Genomic DNA, 20,489 nt, shown 5'->3' with positions numbered 1-20,489 from the left:
GATACAAATTCACATTTTAGATTATATTTCCGAAAGTCTCTACAACTCAAATTATTCTGGTTGCCTTTTTTTCTCAACATTCAGGCAATAAGGTTATTTAACTTGCATTAGACATAATTGCTTACAAGAACTCTTGACCATTTGGTGCTCATATTCTTGGAAAAGAAGCTGTGAATTCTGGATGTATTCCAGTACAGTTTTCATAATTATAAGAAAGTTAATGTCATCCATTATAACTATATTTTTAACATCCTGAAGTCCCTGTATTATTATTGGTATCTGTTTATTCAGAAAGAAGCCTTGGCAAAACAATTGCATTAAGATGTGCATGGTGTATTTCACTCATTGCATTTAATCTGATTAGTTGGCTGAGACTCAGCCAGTGCTCTGTCAGCAGAATAAGAGTAAAACAGAAGCTATAATTAATGAAATTAATGCCAGATATAGAAACTTGAGATTTGAGGTGACATTTCGGTCATAACAGTTCCTTTGAGTTTAACAGAATGGAGAGACTGTTGGTTAGAAATAATTGTTCTTAGTTTAATGACATATGATTAGATGAGGATGGCTATTTTTCTTATGCTTCTGACTGTTAGGGCTATAAATTGGCAGACATAATGGTACAAAACTGTCAGACAAATTTAATCAGAAAGTTCAGAAAATAAAAGGACCTAATTTAATGTACTATTTTTTTCTTTCCTTTTTTATGAGAAGTACAAGTAAATTTTATGGCATGTCCATCTACATCACTCTAATAATATGAAATTATTGGTCACCACCAGCCTTTTCTAACTTTGAGTCCAGTCAGTTGTCAAGTCCTGTTAAATTTGCCTCCTTAATATCTTTTTGATCTTTCTCTACAGTCACTTATTTGGTCAAATCTTTTCCCAACTTTGCAACTAGTCTACTTGCTTCATTCTCACCCTGATCGGTTATTTTCTCCACAAAGCTGTTGAAATGATTTCAGGAAAACACTATCAGGCTGTGTCATAGCCTTTGATAAAACACATCAATTACCCCCCTCAGTGGAGTAAGACATTGTTCAGGTAATACTTACAGTTTCCCTTAAATATACAATAAATACCTCTTATCTGATAGAAGGTTTTCAATGTTCAAAGGAAATGGAATTTAAGCTTTCACTATAAAAATTGTTTTTCATAAATAAACCCTTGGTGGGTGAAAGCGAATCTTAAAATATTAATATAATAGTAGTTATACTGATAGTCAACACTTTTTGAACACCCCATGAAAAAGAAGATGGCAGTTGTGAGGAAGAGTCCTTAGTCAAAATAGTTGCAAGTTCTATGGAAGACTGTTCTTTGGATTAACCCTTAGGTGGAAAAGCAAGATAACAGTAAAGAAATATGGTCATTGAGAAATTTGTATGGAAATGATGTGAGCTTGATGTGAAATAGGGAAAACATATAGAGGTATGAAGAATGTGTAATCTCATTTTCAAGTTTATTGAGTATTAAGAAAGATGAATTTTTAAACAATATCATCAAGTTAATGGCATATCTTTTTAATTGTGCATGCAGGGTAAGTCAGTGGGCTCTGCTTTGATTACCTGCTAGAGCACTTTGCAGGTACAAACCTAGGTAGGGATGGCTGATCCTATAATTTGGGGGAATCTCTAAGAAAATCGATACAAAATTATGAAACTAGATGCATGAAAATTAGAAAGAAACTTTGCTGATAAAAATCCCTGAAACCTTAGCTTTGTAATTACCACATTCACCTGTGGCAGATTAAAAGTTCTGAATTAAGTTACTTCCTGTGTCTCCTGAATAGCCCATGTACTTTCTCCCTTCTTTCATGGTCATAGGATGGTTTCTTTGTTGAAATCCTAGCATAGTCTCATAACAATCTTAGATTAGATCTTATATGTTGGGGATCGGCCCCAATCACAGGCGGTCGGAGGGCAGAACAGGCAGGGTCTTAAAGTTGGAGTGGCATCGGTGAGTGGAGATTTTTAGTAGGGGGAAAGAGAAGTGGGCATGAGGAAGACACTGGAGTTGGGAGTCAGAGTTGGGTGCAAATCTTCCTGCTCTGTCTCAGCAGAACTTTATTTATATATTATAAGCAAGCAGTGGGATAACATTAGTATATGAATTGAGCTGAGAGATCACAATCATTTGTTTTCTAAGAACAGTTTGGGGTCATATTGACCTTCAGCCGAGATTATAACATTTATTATACTTTATAGTAAATTATTTATAGTAAATTATAGTAAATTCTTTATAGTAAATTATGCTTTATAGTAAATTCTACTTCTATCCCCATGTATTTGATACTGCATGCAGCTATATTTGACATTACATACTGCCCACAACTAAAGCAATGGTAAACCTCGGCAATTGTCCATACCCTTTCCACCCTTTATTTCTTTAACCACCTTTCTGGTAGACTCAGTCAAATGTCTAGAATTTGTTTTGGTTTAGACTTGGTTTAGTCTATGCCTGTTTTGTTTCTTTATATTCCAGCTAAGAGTAAAATCATCCAATGTTTGTCTTTTTCCTTCTAACTTTTCACTTAGCATAATTCCCTCCAGTTTCACCCATGTCTTAACTGGTGGGACATCATATTTATTGTGGCTATGTAGTATTCCACTTCTTAAGCCACGCCTCTTTTGTCAGACACTTGAATTATTTTCATAACCTGGATATTGAAAATAGTGCTATAATTAACATAAGATGCAATTATTCCTTAGAATCAATGTTTTGTATTCTTTGGATACTTAAGAGATTGCTATTGTGTTTGTTTTGTTTATTCAAAAAGTGATGTATTACAGGTTAAGCATGAGACTCTTAAAATGGGTAGAATGTACAAGGAAGTAGTTTCTAATTATGAATGACACAAAAATTAACACCTGTGGATATGTACAATCACCAAATGAAGTTCTTCTTTAGTAATTATTAATCCTTTAATTATTGAGTCTGAGACCTCGATTTGCTGTATTTTAAGTGAATTAATTCACTTGTCTTTCCTACCTTTTCCCTTAACACGTTGCTTATATTGTTTTATAATATAGGATATTATCATTTGAAAATTAGGTAGTTTTATGTATTGTATATTTTTGCACTATTTATATGATATAATAATTCTGTTCTAAATGCCCAGACATGTATGCGAATAAAATAAAACTTCCCCAGAAGGTCACCAGAACAAGTGAGAATTTTGCCTCTAGCCTCTAACTGCTCTATATTAACAGAATGCTAATAGACAGGTCATTTTTCACCATAAAACCTAAGAGAGAATCTAGGCTGCCTGAGGAGTTAAGTCATATTTTGGCATAAACTTGCAGAGTTTTGTTATCATTTACATTCTGAAAATGTCATGTTTTAGGAAGCAAATGTTTGATCTCATGTGTTATTTGTCTTAGCATTTTTTAAAATATCTTTGACTTTTTTCCTTTAAGTGATTTATGAGAAACTGTATCATTTAACGAAATTTAATAGTTTGACTTTTAAATACCCCCTTATGTTATAGAATAAAATAAAAAAATTTTCCCAAGACCTATATACATTTTCAAACTAATTTTTCAGTTTTCTTTTAAATATCTGTACTGAAATATGTATTTACGATTATTATCATAATGGTATATTTTTACACCTAAAATAAAAGACATAGTATTAGCCCCCATAAAGTTATAGGGATTTTATTTTTTCAGTTAGTCTATAAATAACATACCAGAAAAATTAGAAGCAAAATTCTCTGACCTTTTGCTGCAAAGCACAGAAACAGAACAACTGCTGAATTGCAAATATTTATTCCTGTTCTGTTCTAAGCCTGCAAGCAAACAAGAAGTATTTGAATTTCTGCCAAAGAAGATGTTAAAAAATAGCTTTAGCTATAGTTTGTGGTTGAAAAAGATGTAGCAGCCTATATTAAAAGGGAGCCTCATGAATTAATAGGACAACAAATTTTAAATTATCTTGTAAAAATGAATATGCTACATTTTATAAAGTTATAGCTGCATGAAGAAAATAAGTTTTACCATAAGTTTAGATTTAACTAGTAGGCCATTCTTCAAGTGAAATGTCCAATCAGTTTATACTGTTTAATGATAATATGCAGCTAAATCTAACCTCTTTAGTAAGTATATTATCCAAACTTGGCATTTGTCTGTATATCATATCACAAAATCCTATGGATAAATATATATGATTATCATTCTGATTTACCAAAATGTATTTATCAACACGTTTTACAAGTGTTATCTATACTTTGTAGAGTGAGTATATATAATTTATTTTGATATTGTTTTCCCCACAATTCATAATCAAAATAAGAAACTCTTATTATAGGTGTTTCAAAGTTGTTTGGAGTTGAACTGATGAATAAGTTATTATTTTAAAATCGCAGAATATAATCAAGATTAACTTAATAAAGATGTCTATTTAATTAGTATTATAGTACTTTAATATTGTTAGTGTTCCTCTGTAGCAGTGGTGAGCAGGTTACTGATGAATAGGGGAATCTGTCATTCAGCAAGTTGATTTCTCCTACACAAACCTATTTATCCTTCCTAATCTCCCTTTTCTGCCATCTCTCCCACTGTCCTCAAGAATACATTGGCCATCAAATAGGTGGCACAATGTTAAGACATACCAAAGTGGGTGGGAGCGCTCATAAGAAACTGATCCTAATCTGACATGTGTCAAAACTGTAGATAGTGAACAAATAGGAACTGTATCCAACATCTAGATGCCACTTTGTTTATTCTCCTTCTCCACCCCAAAATGTTTTTCTCATGTGGTGGATACACAATGTGGCAAATTACTACTCAGTTTTCAAGAGTTTAAACATGCAGATTGAGTGAGCCTGTGTTCCATTGTCTTATTTAGCAACTTGTTTATTTAGCAACTTGTAACTTGGCACCTAGCAGAATGCCTGAAGACAGACATCTTTCATAACTTAATAAATGTTAAGCACTATTGAAGATCGAAGACATTATAATGTCACTGAGATATTTATAGAACTCCATGAATGTGGGTAGTGGATGTGTGTGTTTGTGCATATGTGCATGTGTGTATAATGACAACATGACATATTTAAAAGATAATAAATTAAAATTGAAATATCAGAAAATATTTAATAAGCATGTAGCTTGTGCTTTGAATGGAGAAATTGGGTCAATAATGGGAATGCTTAAATAGCATGTACCAAGTAATAAATATGCTTGGAGGAGATGTTATTGCTCCAAGCAGTAACATCCATTCAGGAAAACTGGAGCATATAAGTTAGATCTGACTGTGGAAAGGAGTGCTTGAGTTTCTATCTGGACTATCACCACCTCTTGTGTGACATTGGACAAGCTACCTCTACTCCTTATATTTCAGTATTAGTATCTGTCATATGAGAAAAAGAATATTATGTATTTCATAAAGTGGTGATAAAAATTACAGAATAATTTACACTGAAAATAAGGTCTAATATATTGTACTTTGTGTTGTAGTTATTGCCATTAAGCACAAGATGGAACTATGATGGTAACAGAAATAGAATTTTAATGAGCTAGTAAGACATGCAAATAACTTTGGGATTTATTTTTTATCATTTAAATTTTTTGTACATAAGTATGTATATAGTTTTTTTATAAACAGACTAATAGAATTATTGTAACTTGTACACTTTTTTAAAAAAGTTGACATGTCATATTGCTTCAGATATAATTCAAAAGGTTTTATTTCCCTATGACTAGAATTATGTTCTCCAAAAATAAATTTCAGCATTATATGATAGGTAATGTTTCTTTTAAGGTAGAAATTTATTGCATTTACAGAATCTTTTCTGTTATCAGTTTTGTCATGTGGATATGTCCAGCAGTGTTTACCTATACCTATATCTATACCTATATCTGTACCTATACCTATATTTATACATATACCTATACCTTAAGATACCTAGGATGCTAAAAATTGTATCATGAGAAAATACATGAATGGATTTACGTAGCTGCTGTTTTAATTCTATAACTCACAATGAACAAAGCATATTTAATAGGTACCATGAAAGAAAAGCAGAAAAAGATGGGCCAAGTATGGCACATTTCTAATTTTAGGTTAAGGGAATGATAATGAAGTTTAATGAGCAAAGTCTGTAAAGCTTCTGTATGAAGTGAGAATGGAGAGCTAAAGGTAGAACCCTGCCAACACAAAAGAGAAGTTAGTGTATTCGGGGTGGGGGGAGTGCAGTTTCTACTATGAAGTTAATTCACATTTGCACAGAGAAGATCTGGTTAATAGAGAGCTAGATATGATTCAGTGTATAATATGTGTTAAAAACAAGGCTGTCCTGGCCCTCCCTGGTGGCGCAGCGGGTTAAAGCACAGCACTGAGTATCTAAGAGCCTCTTCCGCATGAGTTCGAGCCCCGCCTGCCCTGGAGGTGACCACATGGTATGGCAGACCTCTGCTGACCCGCCCGCTGTTCCCCCCAGCAGTTGATCTGCCTGTTCTGCACCCCACTCTGTCTCTGGTGAAGCCTCTCACCACCCCTGAGCCTCTGGCCTGTACCCCAGTTCTGTGTGCACAAATAAATAAATCTTAAAAAAAAAAAAAAAACAAGGCTGTCCTCATATTCAGATATATGAGCAGCATGATCTATAGCAAATTAAATAAACAAAGTGAAATTATTTCATTTCTTTGAGTTGATTCTGAGAAAATAATTGATCACAAAAAATTATTTGATATGTTTCTAACATTATCTTTTAAAATAGTAAGACTCCCCCAGTAATGACTGACAATAGGTGCCAATTATTGAACCTTTATCATTTATCAAGTAGTATAGGAAATAGTTTACATAATCAATAACTGCATAATCTCTTATGTTAGCTGTTATTATCCTTATGACTAAACATATTTTATAGCAATCAAGATCTGGCCATTTAATTAACATTCTCAAAGTCTTATTCTTCGTGTCTGGTTAAGCAAATGATTTCAACTTTATGTTCAAAGCCTTGTGTGCATTTGCTTATGTCCTGTTTCTCCTACATATATTTGGAAAATATGACCATGAATTTCCTGTCATATGTTTTATCCACTGCTGACTCTTAGCATCTGCACTCATAATCCTTTATGAGGGGACCTGAGATTTTGTTTTGTTTTTCAAGGTTAAACTATTTTCCTTTTTTTTGTTCGTTGGGAACTTAGATAAAATATCAGCTTTCAAGTCTTTGTTTCTAAATTCTTATTGAAATTTTATTTTCTAACAAATATTGTTGGGTTTTTCTTCTTGTCATTTTTAGTTTTATTTTATTTAGAATCCTTTGACCTAGCTTCAACAATAATAGCAAACTGATGTCTGAGAACACATTATAAGAACAAGTGCTTGTAAATAATAGAGGATAATATTGGGTTGACTTCATGACAAAAATTTCTACTCCTCTCTAAAAGTCTGTCTGAACAGAATACGTTGAGCTTTAAAGGGATTGTATCTACTTGAAAACTGCAGTTTCTTAATACCTTTGCAACCTATATGCCATAAAAGCCCAATGCCGTAACCCTAGTATTATTGAACAGTGGTGTACGCAGTGTCTTTATGCTTATAAAGAAGATGAGAAAAAAATTATATGCTCCCTCAGAAACTTTATAGTTTAAGTGTGGGTTCAGCTACGTGAAATATGAAAAGGAGCAGTGGAAAATGCCAAATCAGTCTCACCATTACTATATCTTAGGGGTGGGTAAAATTTTGGAAGAACTCTAGAGAAGAAAGAGCTGCAGACCTTATTCAGTAATTCACAGAGCAATATGTAGGGCACCCTAGGAAATTACTTTGTGATAGCACATGCTATGCAGGCTAAGTTTTTAGTTAATTCAGTTACAGACTAGAGTGTAGACAGAATAAATATAAGGAAGAATGATATACTATTTTAATTTTAATTGTGTGTAAGTAATTTGTAGAGTACTAACATTTGTAGGATAGCATGTATTTAGGGTCTTTCCTGGAAAAATATCAATGTTAATTATGCCTGAAGTTTCATATAAGTTATTTAATTTTATTTAGTCATCACAATATGTGAAGTCAGTAAGGTTGAGCTCAGAGACTTAAAGAGATTTAATATTTTCATTCAAGGTAACAGTAATTAGTGGTGGAGCAGGGCTCAGTGTTTGCTATTGGGTGGGTATAGCTTTAATAGCCATGCTTCATCTCCCATGTAGATGGTTTGTAGATCTTACACGGCCTGCTTACTTTGGACACCAGAAGATTAACTGTGATTGTTCTATATAATCCCCTTGGTTCAGATATTATAGTAATATTTGAATATCTTGTTTCTTCAGTATAGTTGTTGAGAAATATGAATTCTACACTAAAACATTATAAAATTTCATAATAATAAGCTATTATATATTTATACTTATACATAACCGTAGTATATATAGGTGTACAACTAATGCCAATTTTTAAATTCAGATAATGTTGGTTTGTAATATATAGATTTCAAGTGTGCAAGTTTATAAATCAACATTTGTTGGTAACTAGAAACCCAGTTACCATCCATACAGAGTTGCCACCATTTACACAATTTACCTGTTTTCTTTTCTCCCTTCTTTCATCAGGTTCAAATATTCTGCCACTAAAAAGTCATGAGGTATTAGACATCTGTTAAGAGCTTGGATTTGAGAATTAATTATGGTTCTGTGCTTAGCTCTGTTACCTACTGTCTGCTACTTAAATTCTCCTGTCATAGAAAGAAATCTGATTTACAGTGTGGCTGTGATGGTTAAATGAGATTAATATGTAAAATCTCTGTGACACAATGTTTGGTACATAGTTAAATATTCAGTATGTAGCTAACATTGTTATTATAGTAATAAGTGCAATTTTAACCAATCACTAAATGAAATTAAGAATAATTTTTTTTCAGATCTAGTTAAAAAAGGATCACTTTCCATTTTTGAAAGTTTATAGATCTTTTTGATTTAAGGTATGTTTCCACATGTTATAATTACTAGTCTTTATTGAGAAAGACATTGCTAAAATATAACAGGCAATTATCATGATGACCCTAGAACATAGGTACCATTATAGCTTTAATCTTATATTAGAAAACTAATGTTGAGACAGGCAAAAATATCTTCTCCAGGTTAGACAGCATGGGTGGAGGGGCTGGGACCAGGTCCTGGGTTTTGGCTGGCGCTCCACAGACCGTCAGGTGAACTCAGTTGTTCTGCTCTGTAAAATACATGATCATTTTGTTCATGTTTCGCATTTGCCTTTATTATAGAAAATAGAAATCACAGAATTGATGTTCTTATCCCCAAAATATAACCCTTTACTTTGAAAGTTCATTAATTATATTTCTAATGCAAAACTCTCTGTTGTTCCTTTTGAACTATAGTACAACTCAAGAGAAAGACAATGAAATTAGGGTATCAGAACATGACTTCTAAGCATTTATTAAGTTCAAATCTCCACCTTACCACATACTACTTATGAGATCATACTCTTTTATTTTAGTGCAAGAAAGCAGGAAAGGTGATAAATCACATTCCTTGAAGAGTTACTGTGGGGTTTCACAATAATACTTAAAAAGTATTTAAAAGAATAGTCAGCACATTGTAACCCCTGTAGAGATTTTACCTACCATTACTGTCATCAAAGTCTTATTGAAGATTTGTTTTTATTCCCTTTGTTTAGTGAAACTTAAAAAAATAGTCACGATTGTAGGAAAATCCTGCCTCCTCTTCTCTCTGCTGAAAGCAACTTCTATTATTGGATAAGGTTAAGATAAAGCCTCTGATGTGCAGAAGTTATTGATTGTGTGGTATTTTTCTGTGTCACAGCATCCAGACACTCCCTTTGCCTTGTGGATATATTGTGTTTAACCATATCATGCCCACCTTAAGTAGGTGACATATGTGCTATCTTTGACCAGGATGAACAATAGAGAATAACTGAGTAAACTGAAAGTTTAGTTAAAGATTTATTACATAGCAACTCACTTTGCCATTTTTACTTAAAAACCTTCTAGACTTGTTATTTGAGTGAATATTTAATTTAGTTAAACAAATGAGATCACCAGCATGGTATAAAGGCAGAATCAGGAAAGGGAAATATCAAAAATAAAGAGTTGTCTCTATCATTTTAAATTGACATACTAATGCCAGAATAAATTACATTCAACAATAATGTATAACATTTTATGCATGAATTGATGCACAGAATAAATCATTTTTCACAAAATGTTTTTCATCTAGGGATTCAAAAGTCCCAGCTATTTCCAGTAGCAGCATCTGTTGCTTTGCCAGTTTCCACAGAGATGAGCTCCTGTTGATTTTCATCACATTTGTTCAAGTCTAGAATCTGGTTATAACATGCAAATGGTCACATTGCCAGTTAAGAGATACAATCTCATAGTTTCCTTTAAATAATACTATTCACCTGCATTTATTCTGATACAGGTGGGATTTGCAAATATAAATCTAAGCTTAAATTATTTTAAAATAAATTGAATTAGAAGAAGCGACATAAGATAGAACATTCTGGAAAGGAGAATACTATGATAAATTATATTCTTAGAAAACATAATTATATTTGTTTTAAATAGCTCATTTGAAATCTGTATTTATTTTTTCAACACAATCTGAAGATAACTTCTGTAAATGGAAGTAGTCTTTCAAGACAGAGCACAATGGATTATGATGAAGGACTATGGGTATTTCAGTGATGAGAGCACTATGATGTCTATACCTAAGAGAGGAAATCCTATACTTGTTGAATAGGGAATGTCTAATATTTGTGTACCTATGTCTCAAGAATCTAAAAAGGAATAGCAGAAGAAGAAAGGCAAAAGTGCTGGCAAATATTCTTGATATAACTAGTCACTTGGCTTTCTGTAGGAGTTTTTAAAGTTTAATATAAAGTTATATTAAGCTGCTATTAGAGATACTTTGGTGGAAAACTGTTGAAAACCTAAAAGCAAGGAATATGAGTAATGCATTTTTTTATATTTTTTAAAATAATTTTAATATATTGTGGGCTATTTAATAAAAGAGAACTGCTACTTGCTATCTAATTTTTTTTTTTAATTTTATATGACACAGGGCCTCCCTGGCAGTGCAGGGGTTAAAGTCTCAGTATTCTCAAGCTATCACCAGCCTCTGTGGCAGGAGTTCAGTTGCCAGGCCAGGGAGCTGAGCCTCAGGGTGCTGTAGACAGACCGCCCCCTTTAGCAGGGTATCTCAGTAGATCTGCCTGTTTTGTTTTCTGCTCTGTCTCTGGTCAGTCTTCTCACTGCCTATATCTCTGGCCTGTACCCAGTTCTTGTGTGCATAAACAAATAAATATAAATCTTTTTTTTATAATATGATAGTTTATTTTTACATCATTTTGTACATTTTTTTCCATCTCAATTGTAATCCCCATGGGTTTCCCATCACCAAGTCACCCATGTGCCATCACCATAGTCCTGTGCCCTTCCCCCCCCCCCACCGCCCCCGTTTTTGATCCCATTCCCCACTCCACACCCACAAAATGTCTCAGGTATATGGCTGTTCATTATTCTTATTGATAAACAAATATAAATCTTAAAAAATTATTAGCACATCACAATTCCTCATATTAATGCATTATCACTAACTTTTAGTAAGAACAGAAAAGGCAAGCGATCACTACAGAGTGATGAAAGGAACATTCATTGACTCTGTCAAACTCCACTACAGTTCTGTGTACTCTACTGATCTCAAATTAACAACAGAGAGGGTATTGCTATAGCTACTGTGTAGAAGAGAAAACTGAGGCTCTGAAAACTAGATTATTTTCATTAGTTACTTTCGTTAGCACAATTGGCCGCCAAACTCATGTATTTTTCAATTATATAAAGATGTTACCTCACAAGTATTAATTTGCTATGGATAAAAGTAAACTTTATTTTGGACAATAAAATCCGCAATTTACATTACAACCAAAATAAGCCACTGGCATTTTAGTAACAATGCTTGCGTGTAGTTTTATGTGAATGCATATTTGAAATCAGATGTGACTAAAGCTTAAGCAACTTAATAATTGAATGTTTGTTTATCCTAAGGAAAATGTTACAAGATTTTTTTCCTTCCATTTTCCTCTCCATATAAGTTCCTGTATTTCTTTTGTATGGTCCCTGATAAGGCCATAGGGAAGCACCTCAGTGTAGGCACTAGAATCTACAATGTAGTATGTCATAATTGTAACCACCAGGGGCAGAATTTTGACTTTTAATTTCACATTTCATTTTAATTGCCATATATATATATATATATATATATATATATAATTAAAATTTAGTAGCTCAGATGGCAATATAAATGTTTTTCAATATTTATCATTGCTAGAAATAAATAAGATTCATGGTCTGAATTTACTACCATTCTTTCAAACTTACATTACAGAAGTAAAAACTTAGTAAGTTAGATTGTACTCTAACATCAGGTGAATCTGTCTACCAATGGTTTTTGATGAAGGAAGTTTTTAAAATCAAGATCAAGTTGTAGAGAATTATAGTCACTTAACAGAACATATAAATTTATAAATATCTTTCTTATATTTAAAAAACACATTGGATAGAAAGATGCATACATAATTCACTAGTGTGTTTATTTTCAGGAAAAATTGAAGACTGATTCTTTAAATAGACAAATAAAGCATACTTATTTCTTAACTATTCTTATTCATCTTAATAGATTAGAAAATGTGTCCCCCCCCTTATTTTACTTTTCTGGACTTTTTTTTTATTTTACTTTTCTGGACTTTTTTTTTTTCAATAATCAGTTATTATTTTTTAAAGATTATTTATGCATACAGAACTGGGGTACATGCCAGAGACGCAGGGGCGGTGAGAGGCTTCACCAGAGACAGAGTGGGGAGCAGGACAGGAGGACTGACAATTACATTGCTGAGGGGAGCAGCTGGCGGTCAGGAGAGGTCTGCCAAGCCATGTGAATGACCTCATGCTGAAGTGGCTTTGGCAACTTAGTGTTGTGCTTTAACCCACTGCACCACCAGGGAGGGCCCACTTTTCTGGACGTTTAAGCTTTTCAAAATGAAACCAAATATACAATTAAATCAGAAATATACTTTTCTGGATAAGTGATATGAAATTTTTTTTCTCTTGAAATATTTTGTCAAAGACTAGAAAATTGTTGGAAAATACAGAATGTCATACAGGTATACTTACTTTTAAACTATTTTTTTTTTGTATATAAATGTTTTCTAGGGTTATCCCTGCCATAATATCAATAATGAAGGCTGATATTTGGTTATTCCCAGATTTCTACCATTACCAAGTTAAATTGGTAAATTGTTTGGAAGTAAGTTCCTAAATAAAATAATAGAGATATCATAGCAAAGTAAAAAAATATAGCAGCACTAATAACAAAAATCAAAAATCTTTCTTCTCTGCATTCTAGTCTGTACCCAAGGAATATCAAGAGATTCATTTTCTCTGAGTACTTTGATCTCTATCTTTTTTTTTTTAAAGATTTATTTATTTGTTCATACAGAACTGAGGTACAGGCCAGAGGCTCAGGGGCAGCGAGAGGCTTCACCAGAGACAGAGTGGGGAGCAGAACAGGCAGATTTACGAAGTACACTGCTGAGGGGAGCAGCAGGCGTGTCAGGAGAGGTCTGCTGCGCCATGTGGTCATCTCCGGGGCAGGTGGAAATCGAACTTAGTGCTGTGCTTTAGTTTATCAGTGTTGTGCTTTAACTTGCTGCGCCTCCAGGGAGGGCCTGATATCTATCTTTAATGTGGGCATTAGAATGTCTTCTTAACACGCTATTATTAAGTATTAGAAATAGTAACTAACACAGTACAAAAGACATGATAGACATTATTTTCCACATATTTCTTTAAAAGTTGAGTGGAAAGATGATTACATGGTAGAAACTTGTTCTTGGTGATCATATCTGATAATAATTATAGGCAAAATAGGAAAGATTCAGTGTAGGATTTAATTCATATCAACATGGATTTTTAAATATGGATTTTATTAATTCTAAGTATTTATGGGTGACTACTAGTTAAGAAGGAAATTAAAAAACAGTATCTTATTATCCAAACTCTTCTGACTTGAACAGAATAGAAATTAGTGTCAGAAGGAGAATAGATATGAAAAAAGATTGCCATTATTTTTAAATTATATCTAATTGTTCAAGAGATGCATTTGAAAAATTCATTTGTAATTTTACATTTTATAAACTAGTAAAAGTATGAGAGTAAAGGTAGTGGAAAGTGGTAGATTTTGCAACTTACAGAAAATTGTGTGTTTTGACTATTACAAGACTGAAACTTTATGTATGGTTTTAATTTATTCATGTACTTTTGGACTTCTAATAGTTAACACTTTTAATAGTAATGAATATTCAGAGATTGACTCACTTGACAAAAGCTGAATCTAAATACATGATTTATGAAGAAAACACAATTGAAAGGAAAAAAAAAAAACCTGAGTAGCATGAGGTAGATGATATCTCAGCAATATAAATTATAAGTAGCTAAATTATACATCTAATATCCAGTATCTATTTCAGAGATACAGCAGGAGTCAAAATATCTCTGGGCTCAGATTACTTTTTTATTTAGTATATGGATTTCTACAACTTGAGTAAATGTTTGCATTGGCATTAAAGTTCCAGAAAATGGAACTAGTCAATGACTCTATTATTCAACACAGAAATATTTTCAACTTTTATTCAATCAATAAATAATTGGGATAGTTCTCTTCCTTTCATTTATTAAGAATCAAATATCTGTATAACTTTTATGACACCCTTTACATTTTTGTATGTGTTATATATATAATTTCATGTTCAAGCAATGCACTGAGCAAGTATTATTTTCCATGTTTTACTAAAGAAGACAGTGAGAGTAAGCTCTGTCTTGGTCAAGATATTTACACTATGGTAAAGTTGGGATTCAAAATGGTAGAATCATATTTGTTTCATATGTCACATTGATTTTTAAAGGATGAAAAACTATTACATGATTTTCCCACTTATTTTCTTATAGTGATATGTATCCTGAAATTATGCTGTCATTTTTACTTTTGATTTTTGAGAAATGAACAATTAATTAGTCATTGATGCATTAAACCACTCCCCTCCCCCCCCAAAAAAAACAATACTAGTAACCAAGCCATGTGTTCTTAGGAAGAAAGTGTGTGTATCAAAACTATTCATTTATATTACATCTTTCAACATATTTTATTAATTATTCAGTCTAGTCAGATAAAAAGTGCAAAGTTTGAATAAATAAATATGAATCCCTAGGTCATGCTGATTTTATATTTATTTTTACTATTACATTTGTTTTTACTATGTATAATCAAGGATTTTCTTTCTTTTTATTATTATAGGAATGACTTGTCAAGCTCGAACATCATACACAGAAGATGAAGTTCTGTGGGGTCATCGGTTTTTCCCTGTAATTTCCTTAGAAGAAGGATTCTTTAAAGTTGATTACTCCCAGTTCCATGCAACATTTGAAGTCCCCACCCCACCATATAGCGTGAAAGAACAGGAGGAAATGCTTCTTATGTCATCCCCTTTAATAGCACCAGCCATTACAAACAGCAAAGAAAGACATAATTCTGTGGAATGCTTAGATGGACTAGATGATATTAGTACAAAACTTCCATCTAAGCTTCAGAAAATTACTGGAAGAGAAGACTTTCCGAAAAAACTATTGAGGATGAGTTCGACAACTTCAGAAAAAGCCTACAGTTTAGGAGATTTGCCAATGAAACTTCAACGAATAAGTTCAGTTCCTGGAAACTCAGAAGAAAAACTGGTCTCTAAAACCACCAAGATGTTATCTGATCCTATGAGCCAATCTGTGGCTGATTTGCCACCAAAGCTTCAAAAGATGGCTGGAGGAGCAGCCAGAATGGAAGGGAATCTTCCAGCCAAATTAAGAAAAATGAATTCTGATCGATTTACATAACAGAATATTCCCTTAGACATTACTTATTGTTTGATTTAGTTATAGTCCAATATTTGGCTGATGAGGTTATACTCTCTAAGGAATCTGAAAGGCACATTTTCTCACCAGTCTTACACACATATTTGAGAATCCTTTCTTTCTAAGCATTGCTGTTGTGCACAAAGCAAACCTGTGATGGGAGGACCTCACAAAAAGTTATTACAGGCATGTATTATCACATCAAGCATGCAATAATGTGCATAATTTGCATTTAGTTTTATGGCATGATTTATATATGGTATATTTATATTGTATATTCTGGAAATATATATATATTTAAAGAAGTGGTACTCTCCACAACATTTCTAACATGTATTAAGCCAAACATGAGAGGATAGCTTTCAGTGAGATATATATATATCTATATCTATCTATATATAGATAGATATAGATATATATACTCACACACACATATATATCTGATAAAATTGTGATGTTTTGTTCAAAGTTGTAGTTCTTGTGCATGTTTACTTTATTAAGTTAGGAGACTTCTGGCATTAATTATTAATACCAAATATTTTAGCCTTAAATTATTTGTCATTTAAAAATTCTAATTTAATGTTTTTGCTACCTAAGGTCCTGGGAGGTTTTCAATTATAACTTTATATGAAGGAGTCACACAAGTTTGTGCTATTTATGGCCCTGCAAAAATATAGCCATTATATTTCTATATCTATATATATATATATATATGTATATATATATATATATATATATATTTAACTTGTAAATTTTAGAGCATACTAATATGCTGAAAATTTCTTATAATTTTAAAAAAGTTGCTAGTACTGGGAGGAAATAAAATTGATTAATTTGACAATCGATCCTTCCCTGTACTAATTAAAATCTGAAAATCTGTTTTATATATGATCCAATACAAATATGAGCTCTGAACAAATGCTGAATCATTGTAATAGGCGGTAGCGAAGTTACATTGAATATATCAGAACCTGTGTGAAATGACATCCTTAATGATCCCTGTTTTGAATTGATTCAGCTAGTAGCATTGCATTCTTTTTCTGGAACTTCTTGAGGTGATGCAACAATATAGTGAAACAGATGATACATATTCATGTTTAAAATATGTCGGTGTAATTGAAGTCCTTTTTTTCTGCTGTTTTGTTTGTGGCCTTTGTTGTAACACGATAAACTTTTTTTTTCACCTGGGAAACCTCTCACACTCCATGGCTGTTGCTCAGCTCAAGAGAAACCCTTGAGATCATTTACACTTAGATGAATTAAAGATATTTTGCCCAAGTTTTTTGTTTGTTTTGGTGAACACTGATATTATTGGTGTATTGGATGCCTGTTCTACCAAAATAATTTTTGCCGTACTGTTTTTCTAAACCTAAGGCCTGATATTTATGATTCATTAGTGAGAATTACTACTGTTGTTCAGTAGAACATTTACAAAACAAATATATGGAGTACAGAAATTTTAATGAAAATGTTTAAGTGCTCTTTATCAGGATATGGACTTTCCTATAAATTTGAGTTGGGATTTTCAACCTAAATTTGCCCAGAATTAATCTGTTTCTGCTCATTGAAATGTAAATTCTTAAACATAGGTTTGGACTCCCAACTTTATTCATTTTTATTAATCTTATGATGATTATCTTCTTGGAAAATTGATTAAAAAAAATAAAAGTTCTACAATTGACTACAATACTACCTTTGGCTACCTCTTTAGCAACTAAATTCTGTAGGTGCAAATATATACCAGGGAATTCTTATTGGCGGAGTGATCAATCTGGAACATCCATCCACTGTGAAGAAGCTAGTTACCCTAGCCTTTGATAGCCAACCTTTCTTATTTGCTGGTCACAGTCAATGAACTAGTAACAGGGAGAGAATGGGATCCAGGAAGCATTGTGTATTTATTAGCTGTGGAGAAACTGCACAGATCATTAAGTCTAACCACGCAAAACTAAATAGAGCCATCATTTAATTTGGACAGTCATTTAAATTTGTCTTTGGTACCAAGGAGAATATGGGACCAAAATTAAGGTCCCTGAATGTATTTGTTTATTCCACAGCAGTTTTGCATGTCTTTTATGTCCTAGGCATTTTTAGCTCCTGGGATTATGAACACAACTAAGTTAGAGGATATCACTGCCCATTGAACATTGTCTAATGATAGGAGATTGGGAAGGGGATACAGTGGAGATTAACGAAAACTAAATAGTATGTTTTTCAGATAGTCAAAGTATCTGACTTTAGGGAAGGAAAAGAGAGTAAATGACCAAGTGGAATAAGAATTGATTTTCAAAGTGGTGACTGATGTAGCAAGGAGTCATAATTAAATCAGTCACTAACTGATAAGAAAGAACCACTCTTGACAAAGTTAATTTTATTTTCTGAATCTTTTTCTTTTTTCTTTTCTACATATTATGAATGGGAAAGGTATGATTTTGGCATGTAACTACAGGTTTGCCCTATTGCTAAGTTGATCACATGATCTCAGTTTACCAGGAAAGCTCTAGTTGATACTTGTTGCTGTGTAATTATTAGTAGAACTCCCTTTTACTCTTAGAATGTCCAGGTTTGATGATATATGGTGACTCAATGTTTTTGTTGAAACTAAACTATGAAGTCTGATATATTTGGATAAAAATAAAGAATTGTTTTTTTCTTCTTCTTTTGCTGATTTTTTTGACACTGATCATTCCAAACAAAATCATGTCAGTTTTATATATTTTGGCCTAGAGGACTTCTTATCAAAGTGACTTCATGTTATGATTGTCCTATACATGCCATATTTTCTCAGACATGAAATGCTATACATTGTATTGACTGAGTAAAAAATAAGTAAATAAACCTCCAGTATATCCATTTCAGAAAACTTTAAGAGCTCAGAGACATGTCAACTTAACCACGACAATTTACAGTCCATCAGGTGGTAACTAACAATAGGAAAGTGAAATGCATTGTTTCTACTGAACTACATAATTCTACTTAAAAATGAAAACTAGTCCCTTCAGATGAGATCTTCATGGTATGCATCCTTCCATAGTAAATGATTGATTCTATCAAAATGATGTAAATAAAATAGATATTTTGATAATGCTTATCCTTATTCATCCTTTTCAGCAACATGTAAGTATACTTTGTAAATAGATACCAAATTAAAAATAAGGATATTTTATCAGCAATTAATCATTTCTGCAGGAAATTTTATGCTGTTAAAAATGCATCCATCCATATATGATTTTTAACACTATGAAAACATTTGTTTTAGAAATTTTGCTTCATCTATAGAGTGGAACCAGATAGATTATTTCTATTGGAGGAAGAGTGATATATTTGAGAAGATGGCTTATATTCTATTTTGTTATAAAAAATTTCTACTACTACTAAGAAAAGAATTTGGGCTGCACAGCACATCTGTGAGTTCTACTTCAAAGCTGAATTACATTGTACATATTCAAGCTATCATTCAACTTACTGCATTGTATGTCATGCAACATAATTATTTAAATGTACAAGGTCAATTTAAGTTACAAAAATAAAAAACTTATGTATTCATTACCTGCAAGTTCAAATTTATAAAAACTACATTAAACTTTCAAGACATGTTTTGGTTTAATTTGTATTGTGCTCATCGTTTTTTCACTTTCTAGTTAATTACATTCCTTGATTCAGTTTGTTTTATTTTGGCCCCTTGTTGGTGAGATGTTTCAACCTTATGGAGTGTGAACTTGACAATGCAAGATTACTTGAATTTATGGCAGAATCAGTGTTTCAGAAGTTATGTAAGTAAAGTCAGTACATAGGTTTCCTAATTTTTAAAGATGAAATCATATTTCTGAAAATGTTGATTTACTTTTCCTAAAAAAAAATATGTTTCTGATTTTGAACCAGATTATTTCTATATGTATATGCCCAAATCCCTGCCAACTGACCAGAATTAATTAAAACAAAAGCACCTAGTTCTTGACCTAGTAAGGCTCAAAGAGGTTGGCCCTTGTCATTCTGTGTACTGTTCTTAACCAAATGATTTTTTTTAACCTGGAAATTTTCTTTGAAACTTGTTATTTCAGAACTTCTGGGCTTTATGAGATTATAAAGGCTAAGGACAATAAATATGCTTGGTTCCATTAGCTTCTCCCATCTTTATTAAGACTTGCATCCCCAGGTTTCCTGTCATTCATTCCCATGCTACTCTGCAAACATTGTTTGAATCTTTAGAATTCTACATAGTCAAGATTATCCCCATTTTCCACTTGAAGAAACTGATTTTCAAAGAGACCATTCAGTGTGTTTCTAATTAAGTTAAATCCACAAATTTGAATAGTTCCTGCCCTCTGGGTGGTTCCATTGTTATTTACATGCAAATCCCTAAACATTCTTATTACTGCTACTCTTGATTGTTCTTTTGGGAATTCTAACTATTCGTTTTCACAGTGGTAGATGAAATCTAGTTCAACTTCAACTTTTGCTATTCGGTACATCTCTACCACATCCACTCAACCCTAAATTTGTAATATTGTTATGTCATTTTAAATTAAATCATCAGTGTTTTCATTTTC

The 20,489-nt window shown here is 32.5% G+C and overlaps 1 protein-coding gene across 2 annotated transcripts in view; it reads left to right on the top strand.

Moving 5' to 3' along the window:
- KCNJ3 (potassium channel, inwardly rectifying subfamily J, member 3) overlaps nucleotides 1-19,488 on the top strand; it is a 129,760-nt gene extending 110,272 nt beyond the window's left edge. For both annotated transcript variants that reach the window (XM_004674648.2, XM_004674647.2), the window contains one exon: nucleotides 15,335-19,488. In XM_004674648.2, coding sequence (XP_004674705.1) covers nucleotides 15,335-15,340 — 6 coding nt within the window. In that variant the 3' untranslated portion in view covers nucleotides 15,341-19,488. The remainder of the gene's footprint in view (nucleotides 1-15,334) is intronic.
- Nucleotides 19,489-20,489: the final 1,001 nt, after the last annotated feature.

The sequence above is a fragment of the Condylura cristata genome, unplaced genomic scaffold, assembly GCF_000260355.1.
Source record: "Condylura cristata isolate star-nosed mole 26May11 unplaced genomic scaffold, ConCri1.0 scaffold00002, whole genome shotgun sequence".
In the NCBI taxonomy this organism is placed as follows: domain Eukaryota; kingdom Metazoa; phylum Chordata; class Mammalia; order Eulipotyphla; family Talpidae; genus Condylura; species Condylura cristata.
This window is presented reverse-complemented; position numbering and strand designations above follow the sequence as displayed.